The sequence below is a fragment of the Crocodylus porosus genome, unplaced genomic scaffold, assembly GCF_001723895.1.
Source record: "Crocodylus porosus isolate Cpor-Errol unplaced genomic scaffold, CroPor_comp1, whole genome shotgun sequence".
Lineage (NCBI taxonomy): Eukaryota > Metazoa > Chordata > Crocodylia > Crocodylidae > Crocodylus > Crocodylus porosus.
Genome location: NW_017728906.1, coordinates 126,603,713 through 126,630,583, shown reverse-complemented (window position 1 = coordinate 126,630,583; position 26,871 = coordinate 126,603,713). Strand labels below are relative to the sequence as shown.

Genomic DNA, 26,871 nt, shown 5'->3' with positions numbered 1-26,871 from the left:
CCCTAGTATTCTTTCCTGCCATGGCAGGGGGTCGGACTAGATGATCTGCTCAGGTCCCTTCCGACCCTAGAAACTATGAAACTATGACTGTACAGTGGATAGAAAACTTAGAAGGTAGTAATCAATGGCTCGATGTCTAGTTGGCAGCCGGTATCGAGTGGAGTGCCCCAGGGATTGGTCCTGGGGCTGGTTTGTTCACTGACTTCATCAATGATCTGGAGGATGGCAGAGAGTGCACCCTCAACAAGTTTGTAGGTGACATCAAGCTGGGGGGTAGTAGTACATACAATGAAGGGGAGGGCTAGGCTTCAGAGTGACCTAGACAAACTGCAGGACTGGGTCAAAAGAAATCTCATGAGGATCACCAGGGACAAGTACAAAGTCCTGCACGTAGGACCAAACAGTCCCATGCAGTGGTACAGGCTGGGGACTGACTGGCTGGGCAGCAGCCCTGCAAAAAAGGACCTGGGGGGTTACAGTGGACAATAAGCTGAGTATCTGCCAGCGGTGTGCCCTTGTTTCCAAGAAACCAAGTGTCATACTGGGCTGCATGGTAGGTATGTTGCCAGCAGATCATTCTCCTCTATTCAGCACTGGTAAAGCCACATCTGGAGTACTGTGTTCAGTTTTGCCCCCTTCCCCCCCGCCACTACAGAAAGGATGTGGACAAATTGGAGAGTCCAGCAGAGAGCAACAAAGAGTGAGAGAGTTGGGGCATATGACTTACAGACTAAGGGAACTGGGCTTATTTAGTCTAGAGAAGAGGAGATTGAAAGGGGATTTAACAGCAGCCTTCAACTACCCAAAGGGAGGTTTAAAAGAAGACGGTGCTAGACTGTTCTCAGTGGTGGCAGATGACAGAACAAGGAGCAAAGGTCTCAAGTTACAGGAAAGGTAGTAAAACACTGGAACAGGTTATCCAGAGCGGTGGTGGAAGCTCCATCCTTGGAGGTTTTCAAGACACAGCTAGACAAAGCTTTGGCTGGGATGATCTAGTTGGGGGTGATCCTGTTTTGAGCAGGGGGTTGGACTAGATGACTTCCAGAGATCCCTTCCAACCTTAATTTTCTATGATTCTATGAATTATCTTAAAATGTTACATGACTGGTATAATTTTTCATTTTAATTCCGTTAATTTTTAGAAATACAGGCAAGTCAATCAAATATTACTTTCAGGAAATGGTGGCTATTGAAATAAACTGTCCTGTAAAAAACCTTACCTGCAGGACAATGTGGAAGTTCTTCTTTAGGGATGCTTGTCATTCTTTGGAAATCATCATGGCAAGCATTGCAAAAATGTGTTGTCCCAAAACAAAAGAACACAGCAACTGAGCAGCAGTAGCGGCATTTGTACTCTAAGAAATCGGTACCATGTTTGGGACACATCTGTATAGGAAGGAAACAGAAATGCTGTTGTGGCAGAACCAAACTGTAACAATTAAAGCTATGTATTTTTTATTACACAGCATATTAAAATTATACAACACTTAGATATATTGACTACAAAGAAATTACACCACTGTATACTTCCCATGATTATACAAAAACAAATACAAAAATTGTTGGCTTACTTGAGCCCTTGAAACATCAGAGCATGCACCACAAATGAGCTCCCTTGGATCATAATCATCTCCTTGTCCAGCCTCAGCATCACAGCGAGCTTCACCACCAAAATATGCCTAGATGTGACACAGAAATGACTGGAAGTTGAAAACAAGTTGTTTACATTTTCTGTATGTGTCAGTTATGGAACAATTTTTGCCTGTTCTGTTTTGGAACAGGAAAGTTGCATTGAGGCTGTGGAGAAGCTTGCTTCTTTCTTCTCACCTGTCTGCACAGGGCACAGCTTCAAGGGCAGGAAGAGTCCTGCTCCAACAGGTTGTAAAGTTGGAGCCTCTACCTTACTGAGTGGAGTTTGCAATGGTGCTGGGAGGTAAGGAACAGCTGTTTTATCCATTCCCAAGGTCAGACTCCTGCTGGATTGGTGGGTGCAACCCATTCTTTAGTTTTACTCACTGAAGGGCCTGCTGGGCATGAACACACCACCAAGCAGGCTGCCAACTTTTGAGGGGTTTTCTTATACACTAAGTGTTTTCAGATACTTCTACAGATCTGGAGAGGGGGGTGAGGGGAACACTACTTCCTGCATCTCCAAGTAACTGTATATCAATGGAGAGCTGTGCCTGAATTTCCAAAGGGGAAAAGTTAAGAGAGGAGAAGGGCAAAGAGAAGCAAGTGAAAATATCTGTAAGAGGGGAAGCAGCAAATGGAGAATGAGAAATGAGATGTGGGTGGCCAAGTAGGGGACAGGTGAGCTGGAGAGAATGGCACATGTCTAAAAGCAGCAGGAAACTGAGAGGAGGAAAATTCACCAGCTGGGAGGAGGTGGGGTGGGAAGGATGCACAGGTAGAAATAACTTAATGAACAGATTACAGGAAAAGCACACAATGCATTTACCCACTTATAAAAATGTGTGGTCTTTTCAGGCAATTCATTATCTATACAGGTACATATGGCAGCCAGACTATAACCCCTAAAGTTTGTCTCTTGCCACTGACACTTATCACTGGCCCTTGGACTCCAATTGAAAAGTTAAATCACAATAAACAGTCCTACTCTTTCCATCTTCCATACATCTTATTAATGCTCATACTCTTCCCCTGAGTTGTTACTGCACCATTACTGGTAGGCTTCCAGTACAGAGGGGTGTTAAAGTTCCTGTACCTGTCATGTTCTTCCATTTCACATTTAAACAAAATATCTTAAGTGGCAGTGGAAAGAGTGTGACAACTACTTTATTCTGGGGAATGTTTAAGCTACTCCACAGAACCGAGCATGTTCTGAAGCCTTGCCTTAAATTCAGAATTACTTTATACATTGGGGAGAAAATGTAGCCAAAAAATTATTTAGCATCATGGTTTAAAATTTTTTTTTTCAAAACAGGATCATGATGTTCACCCTTTCAAACGGGCTTAAAATATATGGAAAGGACAGATCCACGTGGCAATATTTTCATGAAATCTTAGTGGTGAAATTCAAATGGCAAAAATTGAAGAAAGTGGTGGCCTCGTAGAACTCCTAGGCCGTGTCCAGATGTTGTTACCTCTCACCTCTGTGTTCTTGGGGAACCCTGGAGAGTACACAGCCTGTTTGACTCACAAAGGACTCACCCCCTCCCCACCTTTGCCTGAACAAGAACTGATTAGAGGAAGGACTTACAAAAGACAATGAAGACGCAGTGGGAGATGCATCTAAAGCCCTCCAATCAAGGGTGATAAGGGTAAAGCAACTCCCCTGGTCTCATCTGCATCCAAGATGGAACTGCATGACAACTCATTTAAATGGGAGCTGGGACAGGAATGCACCTTCATTAATATTTACGATGGAGAACAGAGATTTCAAGGCAAGGACAGCACTAAATTCTGGGACCAAAGAAGCAGAGGAGCACTGTATGATGGGGATCCCTGCTCCAAATGCTAATCAACCCATGTCTACACACATCCAGCTCGGCAGTTATCAGACCAATTCTAGTAATGAGTAATTTATTGGGACTCAAAACACTGAATCTGCCTGCCTGTATTGTGAGCTCCCTCAGAGTAATGCCACCCACAGTCAGAAGTGATCAGTTCCTATTATCCAGCACATAAGCCATTGTTTACCCATAAACAAACCTAGTTTTCTCCCTTGAACCATTGTTGGTTCTCTACCGAAACTCCTACCCAAGCTCAAGTTCCTGTTCTGGGGCTAGGATCCAAGAGCTGCACCAGCTCCCCTCCTTTTCTGCCTGGAATCCCTCCAGTAATCGTGCTCAGAACTCTGCCTGTCTGCATGCTCCAACAAACACCTGGGAACCTCAACAGGTTCAAGCTTCACTGAGTGGTGAGACCGCAACTCTCTCTCCCCCTAACTACAGGATCCTCACTTTTATTCTCTGACTCCAGGCACAGCTCTCTAAACCTGACTTTTCTAATTAAACTTGAACTGGACTTCCCCAAATACCTAACTGAAACTATGTAATACTGTAACTGTTTTATTTGTCTCTCTTGTATGGCTATTAATACTGGTATCATCCTAAGTTCATATACTCAGCAATAAATAATTTTTATGGTCAAGCTGGTTCCTATATTCTCTCTCTGAACCTCACTTACTCTTCCTTCTCCTTGACTTCTCCATTTGCTCTGCAGCAACGCTTCTTTTACATAAGCCAAAGATCTCTGTAATGCCCGAAACTGTGGTGGGGTCTGCTTATCAAGAAAGTCACTACTAGGACTGCTGTGACAAGAGATTGGGGACATACTGAGTTTTGAGGCACATGAAGTTATCAGCTGAAAGGGCTGATTGGACCTAGCCTGCTCAGATGGGGGGGAAGAAAGAGAGTGTGAGTACTTACACACGCATTTATCACTGTCCTGCTGAAATAAGGGATGAACTGAGTTCAGAGCACATCAGGGTATCAGACTGTGAATGCTGAATAGTCCAGCCTGACTCAGATGTGCTCTGTTAAACTGTGTGGTTGCATCTGACTGCATTTTATTGTTGCCCTGATGAACTGAGTTCAAGGCATACGAGGGTGTTAGCCTGTCAATGCTAAATAACCTGGCCTGGCTCAGGCGTGTCCTCTTAATCTGTGTGTGTACGTGCATATGTGTTTGACCGATTCAGTGGTTGGAGGAACCCAGCTCCAGTGAAACCGAGTCCTGCAAGACAGCTCCACTGGGGCGTGAGGATTTGCAGAAGGGAGAGATACAGCTCCATATAGAAACACAAGTAACACAGACAGCACATTGATAGAATTACAGACCCCAGAAATGTACCCTAATAAATGAGCACATCCCAAATTGACAGGCAAATCTGGTAACAATGTGCATGGACGTTTGGTTCCCCAGGGACAACTAATCATGGTACATCTTGTACCGCCGCTAGTTGTCCCCAGGGAACGCCCACACCATGTGCACTCCAGGGTGTGGCAAGTTACCCTGGGTGGAGTAGGGAAGGCTGGGGACAGCACCGGGCTGGCCCCAGCAGCCTCCTGGGGGCCTCCCGTGGTTGCAGCAGTGGCAATACTGCTGCATGGAGCCTGGCTGGCAGTGGAGTGTGGCTCCGGCTGGCCAGGCTCCGGCTTTTGGCAGCACGTTACTGCTGCATGTGCCACTCTACTTTTTGTTCCCTGGGAGTTTTTTTTTAACTTCTGGATACCCAGGGGTAAAAAAACCCCCTCCATGCTGCTCCCTTGCAGCTCAGAGAACAACTGAATGTGTGGCATGTGATGCTGCAGATGTGCCTATGGCATGATATACCATATAGCTGCACTCGTCTGGATGTGGCCCTAAAAGCTGTTATATGATAGCTTGTCTAAGATGTGAGCTGGAAGTAGGGTGAGGTGAAGAGGAGATTCCTAACACAGTAAGTTTGCTGCATTTTGAGAGGCACCATTATCTGCATATATGAAGAATTTGGGTTCCAAACCACTCTCTCCGTCTATATTCTGAAATTCAAAAGGCGAGGACTGATCATCTTTTCTGGCTCAGTGCTTTTTTTTCCTCAGTACACAGTGACTTTTCTTGCTTTTATAAATCAATACACAGTCTACCAAATGCACATCAGATATTTTAAGAAGTTACTCTTTGTCAACAGCACATCCATTTCTTTTAATAAAGCACTATGAGTCATACCTTTTTGCATTTGTAGCAAACATAATAAGCATATCTGTTCATGGCAAAGCCAGCCGGGTCATTATAAAATCTAACACCAGGTGTTGTGATGGCCTCACTCTTGTGCAATCCTTCATATTCCAACCTCATTAGAGCTTTCCTCCTTACATCTTCATAGAGTTCTTTGATTGGATCAAGCAAGTCCTTTAATACTATATGATTAATTTTGTTCTGAAATAAAGAGTAATCAATAAAAAATTTGGTCTCTCTCATCTCATCTTTTTGTTATAATAATCACAGTATCTGTATTACAGGAAAGTACAAAGGCCCCAGTCAGACTGAGTCACTGAGTGGTGTACAAAAATAGAAAAGAACATGGAATAGATATTTCAGGAAAGGGGAGCTATAGTAGCTACTATACTTGTTCAGCTAACTTTGCAGCTCCTGTTTCTCTCTCTTACTAAGGTTATGACTTTACAGAACATCAAAGTAAACAGACTTCAAGCACTTTTCTTCATTTCTGTTTTTTTTCTGGTACTGAAAGGCTAAAAGTCTTCTAGTCTTCTTATGAAGACCATGCCAGGGATAGATAATTTAAGCTAAGGTGAAAGAAATGTAGCTTATAGGGGTTTGAAGACTCTGTTCTGACAATAACTATCTTCTATCTAACTCTTGAGTTATTACCAGGGATCCTGGTTTTCTCTATTTAAAAACTGTAAATTCCCTGATTAAAAAAAATGGCAAATTCTCCGATTAATAACCCCCAAATCCTCGTTCTTCCATGGTACAACCCAGGATGGGGCTGGGAGTGCTACCCAGTTGGGGCAGTGCATGGGCTTGGGGCCCAGACCCAGTGCGGCTTCAGGTCCTGGGTCGGAGCAGGATGGAACCACAGGAGGCTTGTCCGGGAGGGAGGGATTGGCTTCCCATTGTTGCGTGTGCTGAGGGGAGGAGCATGGATGGCATGTACCTCCCAAATTTGTGCGTGGGGCAGGGCTGAGATGCCCGCTGCGGGCTCCCCACTCTGCTGCCTTCCCCCCTGGGGCCCCATCCCTGCCTCTCTCACTATGGGGACCTCTTCCCCCCTCAACCCTCCCAACAGACTTACCTGTGGGAGCTGCTCTCCAGGATGTCTGGTGGCCATGTGCACGTGTACATGTACACATGCACATGGCGCCCCTGCTTAACCACCTCTCCCACTCCTTCCAGCCCCTTGCATGTTGGAACTCTGCCAGTCTGCAAGGGTAAACCCACCTTTTCCCATGTTTTCTCCTTTTAAAGGAGAAAATCCAGGTTTTTCTCCTTAACATGAGAAAATCTGGGTTTTACCACATTTTCCATCATGAATGGAAAACACGGATCCCTGGTTATTACAAATTGATGGAGCTAAGGATACACAGGTAAGTGAAAGGACTTCTGCACTGCTTTTAGTTTTCAAGGAAAACTTTGTAGGTACAGCATGCAAGAAAAGTAAAACATTTGTAACATTTTCCACTATGTGCAAAATATAGCACAATCTAATATAATTAAGGAAAGCCATCATACTCTGTCATCTACACAGCAAACACAGAACCTGCTTACCTTGCAAATAGGACAAGACATAAATCCAAAAGTTATCCTTGGCCCAAGCCATCTGTTTTCTAGTACTCGCTGACAGCATTGCAAGTGGAATACATGACTGCAGTCCAGCTTTAAGAGAAAAGTAAGATGTATATGATAAGTAGTACTGTAAATGCGAGTTATAATAATTAGGTAATGAGACACCATTATATTTGAGTTTTTGCTTAAATAACAATAAATGACACTGCAAATTTACTTATTAGCATCTTAACAGAAAGAAACAATAATGAAAATAAAGACTAAAGTTACAGAAACTTTCGCATGATACTGACAAGTGGACATAGGAAATCAAGACTGACCATGGTTAGTTAGTACACTAACCTCTGTAAAATTATCAGACAGACATACACCCTTAAAAGATATATATGCAAATGCATTTCAAGGAATATGCTGTATTTTGCAGGTAAGAAAATGGGCATAACTTTAATACTAACTGTATAAAGCCATGATAAAGTGGTACAGAAATAAAGAGGTGGTGATTTGAAACTTAAGAATGTTTCTGGGTTGGCTTTTCAGTTACACTGGCTCAAAATAAAGCAAATGTCAACCCTAGCTGCATTCTCAAGTAATATTAGAGGTGCTCAACCCAAAGAAAGCATTAAGTAACTTGTGCACCAATGCAACCCTACAAATTATATTTTACGTTTTTTAAAAACTTAATAGTGCCGCAACAGATTAGCATCTTAAGTAAGAAAGGCAAACCTGGATTGCTGGTGCGGCTGAAAGTGCTTCAGTAAAACAGATCATGCACATGTCATCAGCATCTTGTTTCAGACTTGTAGCATTCTTATCACAGCCATGCAGGCAAGGCAAACAGTGTTCTTCATTCTTAACACCTCCACATGGATGACCACAAGGATGTGTCTTGCTACAAGCTATCTTGGCATACTCCTGTCAAAGAGGAATTATTAAATCAATCCTTTCCCTAAACATAATTATTTTTTTAGTGCAGTCATGACCAACATTTTTGGCAGGTCTGCTACAAACCATCCCTGCACCCTCCCTAAGTGCCACCCTGATCCACTTGCCCTGCTCGATCTGCTGCTTTGCCTCTGCTCGGTATTCTTTATCCAATCTTCTCCTCTGCTTTTTGATTCCTTTTCTGTGCTCTCTGCCCCATCTTCTACTATGCTTTTTGCTGCCCGTCTTATCTGCTGCTGTGCTCTTTGTCCCTTCCTTGATCTGGTGTGCGCCATGGCTGCCCATGCCACAAGTTGGCCACCCGTGCTCTAGATGTCTCTTCTGTTGCTTCTTCTGGGATCATTACTTTATTGCAATCATAACTAAGGGGTAGGCAATTTTTGTTACTGTCCTCTAATATATTCCCAACTGCACTGCTGTGATATCTCAAGTTGCATGACCTTGAAATGAAACCAAATATTTTAATTTGCTTTTCCTGAAGAGGAGAGTCAAAATGAAACAGGATTCTGATCAAGGAATTATAGGACTGAGGTGGGATTTGTAAGAGTCTTCAAATATTTGAAGGTGATTATAGAGAGGATGGAGACAGGTTTTTTGCTGTGGCTCTAGGGAACAGGATTAGGAACAATGGACTGAAGCTAAAAGAGAAGTTTGGGCTGGAGATCAGAAGGAACTTTCTGACCGTAAGGGTAGTCAAGTATTGGAACAGGCTGCCTTGAAAAGTTGTGGCATCTCTATACCTAGAAATTTTCAAGAGCAGGTTGGACAGACACTTGGCTGGGATGGTTTTGTCAAAGATGCTTCTGCCTTGAGCAGCAGGCTGGACCAAATGATCTCGTGAGGTCCCTTCCAGCCCTACTTCCTTATGATCCTATGAGCTTTTTATACAATAATTCAGAAAATGGAGAAAATTATTAAATACAGCTGAAGAGACTTTATTATCAACTTATCCATATTTCTGTCTAAAATCTTAGGGTTTTTTTTTTACTGGTAAAACTTAACTTTGAAGTAGTTTAAAGAATTAAAAAAGTATATTCTTTCTGTCTCTCTATTTTGCACTTGTATTAAAACTTTTGTATAAACCAGATTCACTGTTTTATCCTTGGTATTTATCCATTAGAAACATCTGCAAATGTTAAAGTCTTTTGAAAAAAGACTTGCTGACTGCAATTACCCCCAAATAAAAAGACACTGCATCAGTCTGCTGTTAATCAGCACAGCTACATCTTGAAACCAGAAGTGGTGAGAAGACACTAAGTGGCATGTAGCCCATTCTTCCCCTTGTATCCTCAGTGTAGGGTACCAGAACATATCAAGCACAAGTGTGCCCTAATTGGTTATTGCTCAGAAGACTCAAATCTCAAGTATATCATAATCAGGCTATGTACAGAAACAACCCCTCAATGGAAAACTATCCTGATCAAAATTTCAAAAATACTAGACTTCCTATGGTCTGTAAACATTTAATTCTGTAACAGTCAAACTGGAACTCAGAAGTGAGATTTTCTTACAAATATTACTAACACAGATATTCTCAGCAGCTACCGATGTAAACTGGTTACCTAACATTTCATATGAGACCTGATGTTTTCAGTCTAAAGAACTAAACACTTAGGAACTAGATGCTCAATCCTATAAACTCTTTGCCTACATTATTCAGTCTTACTCATATGATAGAACTTACTGATTTAAAAGGAACCACTGGTCTAAATAAGGAATCTTCATGAGAAATGATTCAGACCAGTGGTGCCCAACCTTCTGACTGGATCTTACTCTGGGATAGTGGGATTAGTCCATGGGTGCAATACTGAAGAAAAAACACCCAGATGTGGCCATTCACTGACCCAATCCCACCACATGCCAGCTCTATCCTGTATGTCTGGATCTGGCTGCAGAGTGACCCTGTATGCTGGGGCAGCGCTATGTTATCTGGCCCACACGGCCCTCTTTGGGTCTGGAAATTTGTTAATTAACACTGGCACCACTCTCCTGCTGCCAACTTTCTGGACCTGTGTGGAGCCCCATAGGCCAAATGACAGCTCTGCAGACTGGATCTTGGCCACTAGGTGGATGCTGACCACCACAAATTTAGACAGCACAGCTTTTGACTTTTACTGTGAATTGCTATTTGAAGACTAGTGAGTCCTAACGGTTCAGTTTCATGACAAAGCTGGTTGTTGGATTTGTATACACACCTGGCAGTCTGCATCAGAACACACGCTGCCTACTGCTGATAATTCTGTTCCACTTCTACAACCACAGAAACGACATGCTTCAGAGCTGCTGGTTGTAGGTTTGCCTAAGCCCATAAAAAAAACAAACAAAAATTCAGAATCCCCCCATATAAAACACTTAATAATCAATACACCAACAACAGAACCAACAGTCAAATGACATAGCCTGCATAATGAAATTATACAGGGAATTATGTGACTCATGCTTGTGGGCAGCATGTTGCTTGTGAAACCTTCCAAAATGCTGGTGGCCCCTTGGAAATGTAGAAATTAAAACTGCAAGAACAAAGTATGATGTTACCTGCAGTAGAAATTTATGCTCCTGTGATTTTCTTGGAGACAAAAGGACGACAAAAGCAAGAGGGAATCTGCTTTTGTAAGTTCAGTGAAGGGGGCATTGCCTTTGGAGGGAGGAAACATGAGCCCCAACCCCTGTTCCCGGAACTTGTCGGTGCATTTTACATTACAACAGTCATTGGCTGAAAAAGGAAATAACTCTGGGAGCTTGGCTGCCCAGTGGTTCACTTTAACAGTGGGGATTGATGGGGTCATTACCTAGACTATCTATAGTTACGGCAGTTAAAACACTTATTTGCTTGCATTTACTTGGTCTTTCGAGGTGTCATCAACATTCTGTCACCAAGGCAATTAAGTAGGGCAATATCACTAGACAGGATTCAATATTTTGCTTTAAAAAAACCCAAAAACTAATATAAAGCATTAAATGTAAAGAAGAAAAAGGTTTTCCTTTTAGAAGTGCTCTTTTGTAAAATCTTAAAAATTAACAAGTTGAAAAAGAAATGAGCCAAAACATCTGCATCTTACCTGTTTGTTCTCTGAACTCCACCATGGCCTTCATAGTTTTAGAGTCTGCAAGTGCCATTAGCCAGAAAAGTTTGGTCCTACCACAGCCTTCATGAAGATCAACTTTAATAGCTTCTTCCTCTTCTTTGAATACCTGCCCATTTAAGCAAATGGATATTAAACAGTGTTCTTATAAAACAATGGAGACAGTAAGCAATTTAAAAAAAAACACTATTTTTGTTTCATCTACAAGTCTGGATTTTTGTCAAGGATGGCTAAATTATAGACTTTTTGTATTGCAAATTTAACAAAATATGGATTCTGGAATTTGTAAGATGAGTGGGATGGTCTGGTCAAACTGTAAAGGAAAGAGAGACAGAATATTTATATTTAATTAACAGATATAAATAAAGAGAAAAGGAAAATGTCAGCAATACTATAGACTGCAAAAATGCTGCCAAATGAAATAATTTTGAGGAACAATAAGTTTGCCAGAAACATGGATGAGTTTCTTATGCAAATAGTTTGTTCTTCTTCCTTTCTTTGTTATAGAAGACTCTTTTTAAATTGATCTGACATGTAATATAAAAAAAAAGAATTTTATCGTCTCTGTGTAGATTTGTACGCTCCAGTCACAGAAAATATATATTGGTCTTGTTTATAATTAATGTGAAATTAAATGTTATATCAGGATATAAAGTATTTATCCTTTGCTTTTGGCGTTACAAAAAATGCCTTTCCATGTTGGCCCTATTCACAATTTGTAGCTTTAGAAACTGACAAATTATTGCACACATTAAGAGTGGCAATATGGTCAGTGATAACAGAGAATCCGTGTGCAAAGAGCTTCACATCAAGAAGTAAATATATACCCCCATAGAATAAACTTTAGAAAATTATTTTTAAACTGTGCAACGCAAGAACGAAATGAGGCAAAAAATTCAAAATTTAGATTTGAAGCAGTTTCTTGCACCTCTAGTCAACCAGCTAAATTGAAGCGGTCATTTTCAAAGTTGCTGAGCACTTCTATTTCCCCTTTGACGATGGTGAGATATGTATAACGTGATTTCTTGACACTCTTAAGTGAATGGAGAGAATAAAAAGGAGTCAAAGATGACCTCAGATTACAAGCCTGAGAAACAAAGAAAGTGATTGTTGCCAAAAGTGCTGAAGAAAGGAAAAGAAGAGATTACAAAAAGACAAATAAGGAACTCTGGTTTGGCCATATGAAATCTAAATTGGCCATAGAGACTAAATCAAATATACAGGACTGGACTGACTAGGACAGGCCAGCAGCGTGAACTGATGAAAGTAACATTAAAATAAAGAAACCCTTAAGATTGATGACAAGTTCAAGGTATATAGCGTAAAGGTTGAAAATCCCCCCTGGGTCCATCCTCTTCAAAGGCAGAAAAAGAGAAACCGTCAAGAGAGAAGCTGAAACATACGCTTTTTTTAAAACGTTGAATTAAATACATTTCTCGCAAGGCAGAGTCTAGGGAAATAATTATTCTAGGCACCATACAAATGCAAGTCAGAAGAGAACTACGAAAGAAAAAATACACAAAAGCCAAAAGGAAGAAAGGGAGAGTCAGAGAAGGAGTAATCAACAACTGTGTCAAACACATGTTCAAGATAACATATGCTGAGAGAAAGAGGAAGAAGTGGGAGGCAACAAGAGAAAGTACTCAGACTTCAGTGAGCATTGTTTCAATTCAGAGAAGTGACTAGAAGACAGTGCCATAAACACAGGAGAGTTAGAGGAATACAAATTTATGCATCAACTTGTAGAAACCTCATTCAAAGAATTTAAGGAAAGACCATAGCTGTGACCATAGCTAAAGACAAGTAAGATCAGAGTGTTTTTGATGGGTGTATGTACAGGGATGCTGCTATATACATAACATAATACACTTGTATCTGAAGAAAAGAAGCTTGCAGGAATGTGATGACAGAGGAAGTGGTCACAAATCAGGACAGGATAAGGGAAAGATGGAAATGAAAAAATGGAAAGGCTAGAAAGAGGGAAAGGTGGAGGGATTTTTAGGAGGATTGTGTTTAAGAAAATGACTCGAGAAAAGGGAAGAGCTGCAAGTGAACAAAGGTGAGGAAAAGAAAGACGGCTATATATTAAGTCTTCAGTGAGAAAAAAGGGCAGGGAGTAGACAGGGTTTAAGGACTGCGTCAGTGAGAACACACAATGAATGGGGTTCATGAGTGCGGACCCCCCCCATGAGACCCGTGGTAAACATGGCAAATTTCCAAGACAACAAAAGGACAGTTTTTAAATTAACATGTCTATGTAGCCCTTGGATTTCTTCTTGGAAATTAAATGAAGTTTGAATAGGAAAGGAAGAACCAGATAAGAGCCAGGGTTAGAGTTTACTGGCTGGTATTACTGTGCCGTTCATAAGAACACTTTATAAGGCCAAGAAAAATCAAGTAAAACTGAGTACAAAATTAATTATCAGATTTATTAATTCATTTTTGGAGATATATAGAAAAAAATAATATGTAAAACTGTTGATTACTATACTTATGGTATTGATCAATGGGGGAAAACTGACATCTACTGAATGGCATCTACTGAAATGCACATCCTTAGACATGGTATATACCTGTCTCTGATGAGTCTTTGTTCGCCGGTGGAGATGAAGAAATCTGTCACAGTCTGTACACAAATTTCCACAGACATTACACAAAATGATTGCAGCAGTTTCACCATCATCATGGTTATCGCACATTGGCTAAAAAACAAAGAAATATAAAGGGAATTATTCTACTATAATTTTCTGTTTCTGTCAATACTCCTGCACTCTGTCTCCCCAAAAGGAAGACAGAAGACTTCTGCAGAACAACTAAGAATTTGTTTTAGACTATTAACAGTTAGCTTTGGAATAACCAAAACCTAAAAAGCCGTGCTTGGCAACAAATTTATGAACGAAAAGTAGTGCTACAGCCAACAGCTTTGCTTTGTTTAATAACAATTAGCTCATTCTCCAATGAAATTAGGAAAGTAATTTCCAACAGATCGTGAGTCAAAAATCTCTGTATCATTACCTGACAGCTTACTTTATTTTAGTAATAACTTAATAAAAAACTTACAGGTATTGTTGCTGAGATGTGTCAAACTGGCAAAAATATCTACTCTGAGCTCAAGTGTTATGACATGCTGCCTGTTCTGTTCAACTACATCATAAAAACCCTGTATGGCCCTTGACAATGTGAACAACTCCTGTGGCAACTAACTCATAGCATTCATTTACTCTACTGGCACAGGGTACCTTTACTTTCCATTGTGAGTGCTACAATAATACATCCCATATGGCTTGTAAGTTGCAAATATTCATGTAGGTATTTTTCACTGATCACTTTGAAAATGGGTTTTTATTACATCCATCACACCTTGGTTCCTGTGCTATTGATATTTCAGAACTCTTCTATTTGGATAAGCCAGTTGGAAGCTGCTTCGACAGCTCATCTCTCTCTCTGACTGTCCAGGCTCTGGGCTGATGCACTAATGCACCAATTAACCTGCCTCCCTGCAGGGACTACTAGCTCCCTAATCCCCAGCTGCAGGACTCCATGGAACAGTGCAGACAGCATGCTATATAATTTAATTAACTCTTCTTTTTGGTGAAAACAGGAGAGAAGAGACAGCTGTAGTCATATTCCAAGGCAAAAAAACAGTCCTTTTGTAAGCTGGAATAAACACTTCTGGAATGTCCACACTTACGAACATGTGAATATCTTAATTAACTATAAGAAATTTAGGGGAAAAAACCCACTAGAACAGACCTACTGCAAAATGTTCCAAAACAAGAGAACTGTACATTGATATGAAATCTATAGGGGCCCCAGCTATGAAAGCCACTCTAAAGTACCAGTGTCTTGTATTCCTGTTCCCACACACTTGATGAGCTTTAGTTCGCACACCCCCACCACCATTTTTAAGCATGGGAACACTGATACACGAGACACGGGAGGATGCTGGAATGCAGTTATTACCATGCTCCAGCAGACATGATTAACTGAGTCTGCTCTGATGCAGCGTACTTACAGCACTGGAGCAGGCTCTGTGCTTGTGTACAGGTGCCCATACTGTTGGACATCTCTGTGTACTCACTGAAGGCTTTTGCCACTATTATAGGGAACAAATTTTTTTTAATAAAAAGTTCTGCAGCAAGTTGTGTCAACAGAATAAACAGGGCCCTGTTTGATAAAATGGATAGCTTTGTTTTAAGAGGAAGACTCTCTGAAATAAAAGTATAAAATAGGATTTGCCTTTGACTGAAAACCAACTTTGTGATTATGTTCTGTGTCCCAATGCTCATCAGAAATGGTGTTCCAGACTACCACAGATCTACTTGCAAGCAAGCAAACCTGTTAACCACAAGCTGTCCTTAAAGTAAAAAATAAGGACAAAAATAGCTTTCTCCAATCTTATTTCAGAGTTTAGGCTAGAAGTCTGGATCTTCTGGTCAATAAACACATATGTATTTACCAAATCTAACATCTGTTGTTTCAACCTTTTACTTAGAAAGCCTTTTCTCTTGCTTAGGATTATCATCCATCAGACATATCCGCCCAGAGAAATTGAGCCAGCAAGAGAGAAAAGTTCTCTCAGCTTATAGGACTCAGAAGACTCAACTTTAAGATACAATGCAGCTGAACTTAAGCTGTTGTAAGACTGGAATCAAGAGTACAAAAGTACAAAATCAGTTTCTCAGGTCTTGGAATGGCCTTTTTGAGGAGTAGCACATTTCAATCCCTTCCATAATACCAATACACAATATTTGCTTTGCGGTTTGGCCTCTTCATTCTTAAATTTGTTTGAAACTGTTGAGTTTATACCAACTGGGCCTAGTTGCTTGTTTTTTTTTTTTTTTTTTTTTAACTTAATAGTTTGTCGGATAGGATTTGAGGGGAAGTACTTCCTAGTCAAGACAGATGCAAAGAAAATTATATAACCTCTGAGCAATGCCCTTCCCTCCCTTAATTGCCTCTTTCAGTCTTTTGTGGTCCAACAGAACCACTGGCGGATTTCATTGTTCTGGTATATCTAAAAACGTATTTGTTCTTACACCATTTTCTGTAGTCATCTTTGGCTTTGTTACTGCTTGTTTGGAAAGTTTATTAAAAAATTTGAAGTCCAAAATATTAGAAAACGTATTGCATTCCAAGTCTTACCATCTGTTTCTGTTGCCCATCTTTTCCCATCCATCTTCCAGAAGACAGTCTGTCCACATGGTCCTGATCAAGCACACAGAGGGATGCTAAGGCGAGCCAGAGCTGTTGAAAGAGAAGGAAGGATTACAGAAATCATTCAGGAAGACATTAAACCTTCCCTCGATCTCCACTATAATAAATGCAATTTTTGTGGATGGGAACAAACAATCTGTGCCTCCAAATGGTATTTCCATTACTTTAGAGTTCCAGTCTACATGATAATATGAGATTTTCCCATTTTATCAAATACCAGTTTAAAAAACCCCAAAACAAAACAGTCATTGCATTTTTGGGTATAAATCAGAGAACACACTTATTGCTTTTTAGCTTTCCCTGTCTTAAATTTATAAACATATCAGTTAACTATACAAGACACAATAGAAAATGAAAGTCAATCACAAAATGTATAGTGAGAAACATGAACATATATTGTGAAACTAAACAATGGCGTGAATCAACTTGGGTAATAACTCAGCAAGAACAGAGAATGTCAATGTATGTTGCTAACAAAAAAAAATATAGGAAAAACAGCCTACTACAACAGGAACCTGCAAAACAGTATGGGCAGGGCTGTCATCGGCCATTTTACAAAGTAAAAAGTTGTTTTCTATGACTGACTATCTGGGTACTCCAAGTCTGAGCATTGCTTTATTCACCTAGATCCTGTACATCACCTTTATATAGCAGGGACTGAGGACAGCAACTACAAGATGAGTTTGATTCCAAGATGAAAAGAGGCATCTAATGGTGAATCATCTATACAAATTAAATCTCTTGTTCTGGAGTATATACCCCCCAGTGTATGTGGGGGCAGGGTGTGGGTGTGAGGGAAATTGGTGCAGCAACAGGCAGGGTGCTCAGGGCACAGGCGCCTGGTGGGACACTGTTCCGGCCAGTGCTGCACATAACAGCGAGTAGTGCAGCCTCCACGTGGCTGCCTGTATTTGCTGGCGCTCCGTGCCATTCACACGCAGCCCCTGCACAAGGACAGCAGATGCTGCACAGTGCTGCACAGGCCCAGTAGGGAAGACACTTGGCTCCAGCACATGGTTGCTCACCCATGTCAAAGATTTCAAATACAGTCTACAAGAGAAGAAACCAGTCGGAAACAATGGTCTGAAAGCTTTTGAAGTTGAAACAGGCAATGATGCATAAACCATAAAGTGAAGATAATGATGATGATGACAAAAGGTTATAAAAAAAATCAAATTAATCTTCCTCAGCAAAGCACAAATTCAGCTAGTTTATCCAGAAACTCCCTAACAGAACTAGCGAACTTAGCATTCACCAGGAAAGAAGTTTGATGTTAGGATCTAATCTAAGTCCCGAGTAAAGAAAGAAATTGAGGGCATTAATTGGCCTCTTTTCTATGATAGTAGTCAAGGTCCTAGTGCCTTCCAAAGGTCAGAGAACAGATGAGAAAGGAGCTGAAACAGAAAATATATTTAAGATGGCCAAGTTCTTATTGGCAGAATATTTTCAGCTATTGGAGGTGAAGGCAAATACGGATAGCTCTTGACTTGGCTGCAACAGAGACTCTTTGTTACTGAATGGAGTCTAGAAATATAGAAGCTGATGAACTGTGAGTAAAACCAGTATAAAATGATAGTTTGGAGAGTTGAGACCTAGAGGAACTCAACTTCCTTTCTGGAGACATGCTCAAAAATCAAGTTTTAAAATAAAATTAATTTAACTGAAAGCAGAATCATTTTAAGGAAGGAACAATGAAACAGCATAATTTTTGTTTTTCATTGTTTGGGAGCTGTTCAGAGTTGCACTCAAATTCTGCAGATATGTTTCTAATGCATAAAATTCCACCATGGTGATAATCGTTAATTAAAGAAAATGAGACTGACCTAAAATGGACAGACTTCCTTGAGTAGTTAGCATACCTCAAATGATGCATCTCAAGTAAAACTAGGGTAGTGCTGAATTTAGTGATGGTAAATTCCATTTTCTGTCTAAAGTATTTCCTCCTGAGATGACGTAGAAACCAAACACTGTGCTAAAATATGGGAATCCTATTTGATAAGAGATTGCTGCAATTGTATGTTTCCAATAACATGAGTCTGAACATACAGTACTTACTCTGGTTGTTGCAATGCATCGCACTGGCAATCTGTATTCTTCTTCCATTTTGGTCAGAGCAATGATGGTTTCAGCAATAGCATTCTTTGTTACCCGGGACCAAGCTTCAGACAGGTGACCCTGTTAAAAAAAAAAAGACTATATAGTTTATCCAACTCAATTTGTTAAGAACATAAGAACCATCATGGGTTAGACCAATGGTTCATCTAGCCCAGTATCCTGTCTCCAACAGTGGATGAAGTGGATGCTATAGAGGGAGAGTACTGAACTGACTATTCTCTGGAATTATCTATCTCCTAGTCATTACCCTCTCCAGCATCCACCATCATTGCTTTAGAGATGTCAAAGGAAATGCGTTCAACCATTCTGCTCAACAGCTATTAATTGAGCTATCAACCATGAATTTCTTTAGTTCCTTTTGAACGTGGCTATTTGCCTCTACCATCTTCCATAACAATGGAATTCATAAGTTAACTACATGTTGCTATCATTTGCCCCATTAAAAATATCAAATAGAAATGAAATTTCAATTGCAGGGACTCAAAGGAATGGTAAGAATAAATGGAATTTAAGTACAGTGTTCATCAGTAAAGTCAACCTGTTCCAGCATACACTGTTTGATACCGGTTATTTCTTTCTCTAGGCTTAAAAGAAAAACCATTTATTTCTCAAATACGCAATAATTACTGGCAAATGTCAAATTATCTACTATGTGCATGGACTGATACTCTTGGGATACTTTGCTACAGAATTCAGAATCCTTTTGGTGAGGAATCAGCATAATCCTCCACCTTGAAATACCCAGGTACTCTACACAATGAATAGCAAAAGGCAGGTATTAAGGAAGGGATACTCAGAAACCATCTGTGTGGGAAGCCCAAAAATACAGCCAGAGATAAAATGCAGGAAAAAGTACAGAGCTTGGGTTGTAACCCTGAGCTGACTGACCAGTGTTAGATGCCTGCATTTTTGGCTAAGATACTTTCCTTTGCAGTCTCCTAGAATTATTTGCTTAAGTTTCTAAAGAAAGCCTTTCTCCTCTTCAAAGAAAGCAAATTGCACTGTTCCATATTAGCCAATGGTTTAATAGTAAGAACAATCTTCTGGAATGTCGGGGACCTGGATAAATCCTTGATACCAGGCAGGGATTTGAAACCACACCTCCCATGTACCAGGGAAATGCCTTATATACTAGTTTGTTAGGTTTTTTTGGGATTTGTTCCTCTCAACTTCACTTGTTGAAGCTGTTCTGCTTAGACTACATTATGGATTAGGAAAACAAAGAGAAACTACCAACAGCTCAGCAGTTAGGGCTTTATCTGAGAAGTGGAATGAAAGCCCCTTTAAGTACTTTATTGATATAAAGGGGAACTGCCCCCAACAGGAAGATTGAGCCAGTCACCCTGAAGTACCTTTTGTCCTGAAGGTAGGGCTGTGTGAAACTTTGATAGGCAATTTGATTCAGAGGAGATTCGGTCTGACTTGGTGGCTGAATCTCCAAATCAAATCAGGAGACCAATTAAAAGCTCCAAATTGAAACGGAAGCCTCCAAATTGATTCAAAAAAGATTGGGCCAGTTTCAGAGATTCAGCCATAGACTAAACAGGCAAGCAGTCCTCGATGACGCTGGACACAGCTGCCTCCAGGTGGTAAGTCTGTTGTGACAGGTGGAGGGAGGGGGAGCAGATAAATGCTCCCACAGTGAGGGAGGAATTGGGGCAGGGGGTGGGGTGTGGGCAGAGCCATCCCTAGGGATGTGCAGGGCTCAGGGAGGGGGTGGCGAGCGGTCAGCTGCAGGAATGGGGGGGAGGGGTGGCTAACAGCCAGAGCCAGCAGCAAGCGGTGGTCTGTATAAGACTTACCTCCCCTCCCCCCCCCAACCCGGCTCTGGCTGCTTGTCATGCTCACTCTCCGGGCCCGGCACACCCCTAGGGATGGCTCCGCCTGTACCCCCTGCTCCAGCTGGGCAGCTTGTCCTAGCCCCAATCCCTTCCTCACTGTGGGGGCATTGATCTGCCCCCTCCACGCCCTTTCCCTCTGCCCACCACAACAGACTTACCAGCTAAAGACAACCAGCTGTGTCCAGCACCAGTGTTTAGTTTATGGATGAATCTTCAGATCTGACTCAGCCAAATCAAATCAGGACGAATTGGCCGAATCTGAATCCAAACCAAATACTTGCCACTTTGCACATGCCTAATGGTTAGGGCATTTGCTTGGGATAAACGGGAGATTTTCAAACTCCTGCTCTAGAGTAGATATTTTGACCTAGGTCTCCTGTACCCCAGGTGAGTGTCCCAAGTGTGAGGCACAAATGGGTGATGGGCCATGGCACAAAGATTAGGTCCATCCTGGCCAGCTCTTTTTACTGAAGTTGGCATCAGGCTAAGTATGCTCAGAATATGCTACAAGATTTTGTCTTGCTAGAGCTGTATGTGAGGGAGAGCCTAATTTGTAATTCTTGCTATGAAGATTTGGGAATAGCAAATCATTAGTGCTCCTAATGATTCATTAACTATGAAGGAACAGCCATGGGCAGAAGCAGGACACAAATAACAACTCTTGTTGATTTTAAGTTCCTGCTCTAAACTGTGGAGGCACCAGAATTTCTCCTTGAAAGCAAGATTTTCTTTTGATGTGGGAAAAACATATAGCACCTTCCTACTAAATAGATTATTTTTCCCTTCTATACATTTCCCCCAAACTCAGCCAGTCAGATACTTGGCATGGAAAATTTTGTTCCAAAAATAGTTAAACTTTGCAGTTATAAACCAGGGGTGTCAAAACACATCTGTACTCCCAGGTTGGTTCCAGAGCACAAGGTTCCCTGGAGTCTAGACCCAGTAACAGCAGAGGATGCAGGGGCCAATACACCTGCTGCTTCATCACTGCTGAAAACATGTCCCCAGCAGGGCTCCATAGCTGGGAATTTGATGGTAGTAAGCCCCCCACCCTTCTCACCATGCCCTTAAATTCCCAACTCCTCTGGGGACCTCACAAGCTGCATCAAATGGCTCTATGGACTGGAGTGGGCCCACAACTATGTCTGCCATCTCTGTTACAAGAAATTAAAAATCAGAATTAATAAGAAATCTTGGACCATCTAAATGGCTGCAGCACTACCAGCTCCACCTCTACTAATGTTACCTGAATGTACATTTTCATGTTTGTAATGTCAACATTCAGAAAGTTAAAATTCAGAGTGAAGGCCATAAAGTGTAGGAAATTTGACTATTTAGTTCTGAACAACTACGACTTTTGGTGAATGCAAACAGAGTTCTGAGCACTAAACATTCCTTAAAATCAGGTTTCGAGCGTCTGATTTAGTCACTCAGTAAATGACAAATACATTAGTGGCTACTTCTGAAAAGTGAGTCCAAGTGACTCATCTATCATAGGGATAGCATGTAGCAAAGACAAAGATAGAACCCAGTTCTTGTGGATTCTTATTCAGTGTCTTAACTAAAAAAAAAGAGAGACTTTTACTGAACTCCCTACCCAATTTACAATTTCAAACTACCAAATGAAGCAAGGCTCTAGTGAGAAAGGGAAGAGGAAAACAATCAGAAGCATTTCAATATCAAACACTTAGAGAATGGAAGCTTACTGCTGCCATGTCCTTAATCAGTTTAATAATGATTTCTGATATCTGTGTAGGAGTTGAGCCCTTCATCCACCAATGGCTTTCACCTCGCCGAATATAACTGTAGACAGATAATAAACAAGACCAATTAAATTAATAAAGACAATCCACTGGTAGAATCCAAAAATACCCGAAGTGATATTACAAGTGTTCAGTGCCTGCATTTTAAATCAATATAATACTACTTGATAATGAAACTAGTTTTAAAAGCAATTCACAACTATTTCTTTTCAGATTATAAAAGGGAGAGATAAAAAGTGCATCTTACTTTAAAATTTCCAACTTGTCTGTATGCTCAGCTTGATAAAATATAGTTTTTACCAACCTGGAATTGAAAATCATTGGAAGTGTTACTGTAGTAACTCCTTTGCCTGCAGCAGTGCCAGCTGTTCCAGTTATTGTGGTTCCTTTGGCCTTTAGCTGTACAGTGAGAGCTTTGGCAATACATCCCAGAAACATGTCCAAGATGCCCAATTTATTCCAATCTCCTTTTTCTGTTGAGTGAATGATATCACTGATATCTGCTGGTGGCAGGGATTTTACTCCTATGATGCTAGCCAACCGACTAGGGGTCACTTCAGGCAAAACACGGCGCAGTAATGATGTTACCTAGCAGAACAACAAGAGCAACACAAAACAAAATGAGAAAGCTGAGATATTCCAAAATAAAATTTAAAAAAAAGAAGCTTAAATTTATGAGTGTTTTAGTATTTTATTTCCATAATTTACTTTCTATGTACCTCTCAGGCATTTTGTTACGTTTGCAGAATCCTTTGAAATGTAAAGTGCACAATTATGCCTAGGCAGACAAGGTTCTTTGGCTAAATCTGATATCTGTTATTAGACAATTCAAATAGTTGGAAAAATTCTTCTTAGCAAGCTTTCAGATATAAATATTCTTTCCCAGGCTGAGGAAACATTTGCAGTTGGTGTGCGCTCTCCCTGGATGGAATGAATAGTAAAGACAACAGAGGCTGCTGGTATGCATGCAAAAAAGCCAGTCAGTGAAGATGTAAATTAAAAGGGACGGCCAACAGCAAAAAAGCCTCAGTTAGGCTCTGGAGCGGCGAGAGCCGCGTGGGTGAAAGCCCGCTGCGCCCCCGCTCTCCCAAAGCCCCTCAGAGACCCCCCCAGCAGCCATGGAGCCCCCTGCCGACCCAGAGATAAGTGGGGCCCGTGGTGGGAGAGGGTTAACCCTTAGAGAGTGGGAGGAGGCGGCTGAGTGGAGCTGGGCCAGGTATCATCCTGCCCAGAACCCTACTTTGCCCAGCCCCCCAGGGAGCCATGTGACAGGAGCTGCATGAGCAGGCTGCGCAAACAGGAGCACCTGTCTGCCAGTGTGTGAGTTGGCACGGAGTTTGCCCTGCCTGCGAGCCCCCTACGGTAGACAGACTCAGGCTGAGCCTACCTACCAGCGGCATGCTGCGAATGGGCACTCGCTACACCCCGAGCATCCCCTTGGGCTCTGTGGCCCCACCCGGCACCTCAGAGATGGCCACCCAGATGGAGTCCATGGTTCCAGGCTCCACAGAGATGGAGCCCCTGGCTCTCGGCTGCGGGGGCTGCCCGTCCCTTTTTCAGGATCTGGGGCCTGGGAGCATGGCCACCTCCCCTTGCGGGGTCTGCTCCCTACTGGGGTCTCTGGCACGCCAGCTGGAGGAGCTCCAGGCCACAGTCCAGAGACTGCGTGCCATCAGGGACTGCAAGTAGGAGATTGACTCTTATTGCCAGGCCCTTCTCCCTGCGGAGCTGGAGGGTAGACCATGGTCTCCCTCCAGGACAAGAGAGGACTCCGGGACCTCCCATTCTGTCCAGTCAGGGGGATGGACCAAGGTGGTCAAGGGCCCTAAAGCCCGCCACACCAAGGCCCCTGCCCCGCTGGAGCTTAGCAACAGGTATGAACCTCTTGCAGCCCCAGCAGAGCCTGCTGAGTTGCCAGCTCCTGCAGGCAACACAGGCCCAACTGCAGCTACCATCCCCGCTTTCCCCAAGGCAAAACGTTAAGTGTTTGTCGTGGGAGACTCCATCCTGAGGCAGACTGAGGAGGTAATCTGCCGCCCTGACCCCTTAGCCTGGGAAGTCTGCTGCTTCCTGGGGGCTCGCATCCGAGACATTGTGGAGAAGATCCCTAAGCTCCTCCAGCCCACAGACCACTATCCCACGCTCCTTATTCATGTGGGCACCAATGACATGGCTTGGTGCACTCCCAGCTGGGTCACGAGGTGCTACAGGGATTTGGGAGAAGGGTTAAAGGGCACAGGTGGCATTCTCATCAATCCTCCCAGTCTCAGGGTATGGGCTGAAGAGAGAGAGGAAGATCCACGTAGTTAACCAATGACACCGGCGCTGCAGTCTTCGGGAAGGCTTTGGCTTCCATGACCACAGCCTGCTCTTTGGCGAGAGAGGCAGAGAGCCACTGGGAAGAGATGGCCTCCATCTCTCTGCTGGGGAGGAGGCTCTTCTCAGCCAGACTAGCTGACCTGCTCCACCAGGCTTTAAACTAAGCCCGCTGGGGGATGGGGGGACTACTGCTACTGCTGGCCCGCTGAGCAACCCTTGCAAAGCCAGCAGGCCAAGGCACTTAAGGGAGCCCACCCCTGCCCCAGCCCTGGTACAATCTGTGGGCAAGCCAAGAGCCCCCAAGGTGACACTTGCCTGCCTGTACACAAATGCCAGGAGCTTGGGGAATAGGCAGGAGGAACTCGTCTGCCTGATTAACACAAATAATTATGATGCCATAGGGATAACAGAGACCTGGTGGGACTCCACCCATGACTGGACCATGGGTATAGATGGCTATACCCTGTACAGGAGGGATTAAGTAGATAAAAGGGACGGTGGAGAAGCTCTCTGTGTTAAGGAAAGCTACGCATCCCTGCAAGCTGATGTTGGTGACAAGTGTGGATGACTGGAGACCCCCTGGGTTAAAATCCATGGGGAACATGGCACAGGGGACACAACAGTGATAGTCTACTACAGACCTCCCACCCAAAGTCAAGAGCTTGGCCAGGAGTTTGCCCAGGAACTGGCTGAGGCTGCATGCTCCAGGACCATGGTTGTCATGGGTGACTTCAATTACCCGGACATCTCGTGGAAGGATCACTCAGCAAAATCTGAATGGTTGCAAAGCTGCCTATCATGCGTGGATGACCTCTACGTGACTCAAGAAGTCTATGGGCCAATGAGAGGTAAAGCGCTGCTTGACCTGATACTGGCTACTGGGGATGATCTAATCAGCAACCCAGTGATCGACTGGAAGCTGGGTGACACCTTCACCATCCGCCATAAAGCTGGCAAGTCAGTCAGCAACACGGAAGTCCTTGACTTTAGGAAAGCTAACGTTGACAAGCTCAGGAGGCTGGTCAGTGAGGCCCTATGGGACTCCGAGTCCAGGGGCAGGTGAGTTCAGGAAGAGTGGTTGCTCCTAAAGGGAGCGATCCTCCATGCACAACCAAATATCATTTTATCTCGGAGGAAAGGCAGCAAGAGGGCACAGCAGCCCCCTGGCTCTCCAGGGATCTACCAGACCCCTGAGGCTGAAAAGAAAGGCTTATAAAGGATGGAGGATGGGATTCACCTCCAAGGAGGAATATTCTGCACTGGTGCAGTCCTGCAGGGAGCAAACCAGGAAAGCCAAAGCTGCAACTGAACTCCAACTAGCTTCGAACATCAAGGACAATAAAAAGTCCTTTTTCAGATACGTGGGGAGCCAGGGGAAAAGCAAGGGAAACATTGGACCCCTGCTGAATCAGATGGGACAACTGATGCCCAGGAAAAAGCCAACTTATTAAATGGGTACTTTGCGTCAGTCTTTCATCAGTCCTATGGGATGCCCATGCCCACTATGGGACAGGGAGGTCCGGGTGAGGAAGATCCCCTCCTGTCCATCAATGCTGACCTCGTGAAGGAACACCTTGAGAGGCTGGATACCTTCGAATCAGCCAGCCCTGATGATCTACACCCCAGGGTACTCAAAGAGCTGGCGAGCATCATAGCCCAGCCTCTGGCATGGATCTTGGAAAACTCCTGGCACTCTGGTGTAGTGCCCAAAGACTGGAAGAAGGCCAATGTGATGCCTATCTTCAAGAAAGGGAGGGAAGCAGATTCGGCAAACTACAGGCCCATCAGCCTGACTTCTTTCCTGGGGAAGATCTTAGAAAAGTTTATTAAAGAGGCCATCCTTAATGGACTGGCGGACACCATCATCCTAAGGGATAGCCAGCACGGGTTTGTTGCATGTAGATCTTGCTTCACCAATCTCATTTCCTTCTACGACCAGGTGACCTATCACCTGGACAAGGGAGAAGAGATTGTTATCACATATCTTGACTTCAAAAAAGCCTTCGATCTGGTGTCCCATGATCACCTCTTGGAGAAACTGGCCAATCGTGGCCTTGGGTCCACCATGATCCGCTGGCTGGGAAATTGGCTCTGTGGTCAGACCCAGAGAATAGTAGTTGACGGAAGTCAATTGTCATGGTGCCCTGTGACCAGTGGGGTCCCTCAAGGCTCTGTCCTTGGACCCATATTGTTCAATATCTTCATTAATGATGTGGACACTGGAGTCAGAAGCGGACTGGCCAAGTTCGCTGATGACACCAAACTTCGGGGCAAAGCATCCACACCAGAAGACAGGAGGGTGATCCAGGCTGACCTGGACAGGATCAGGAAATGGGCAGA

At 42.8% G+C, this 26,871-nt stretch overlaps 1 protein-coding gene across 1 annotated transcript in view; it reads right to left on the bottom strand.

Annotated features, from left to right (window-relative positions):
* The window catches only part of MYCBP2 (MYC binding protein 2, E3 ubiquitin protein ligase), a gene marked incomplete at its 5' end in the record, with an annotated part of 297,134 nt that overhangs the window by 4,540 nt on the left and 265,723 nt on the right, over positions 1–26,871 (bottom strand). Inside the window, 12 exons of the mRNA XM_019528503.1 lie at positions 1,221–1,386; positions 1,572–1,679; positions 5,674–5,883; positions 7,234–7,341; positions 7,975–8,163; positions 10,389–10,492; positions 11,253–11,385; positions 13,850–13,978; positions 16,422–16,523; positions 18,549–18,668; positions 22,156–22,252; positions 22,517–22,800. Of these exons, the coding sequence (XP_019384048.1) occupies positions 1,221–1,386; positions 1,572–1,679; positions 5,674–5,883; positions 7,234–7,341; positions 7,975–8,163; positions 10,389–10,492; positions 11,253–11,385; positions 13,850–13,978; positions 16,422–16,523; positions 18,549–18,668; positions 22,156–22,252; positions 22,517–22,800 (1,750 nt within the window). The remainder of the gene's footprint in view (positions 1–1,220; positions 1,387–1,571; positions 1,680–5,673; positions 5,884–7,233; positions 7,342–7,974; positions 8,164–10,388; positions 10,493–11,252; positions 11,386–13,849; positions 13,979–16,421; positions 16,524–18,548; positions 18,669–22,155; positions 22,253–22,516; positions 22,801–26,871) is intronic.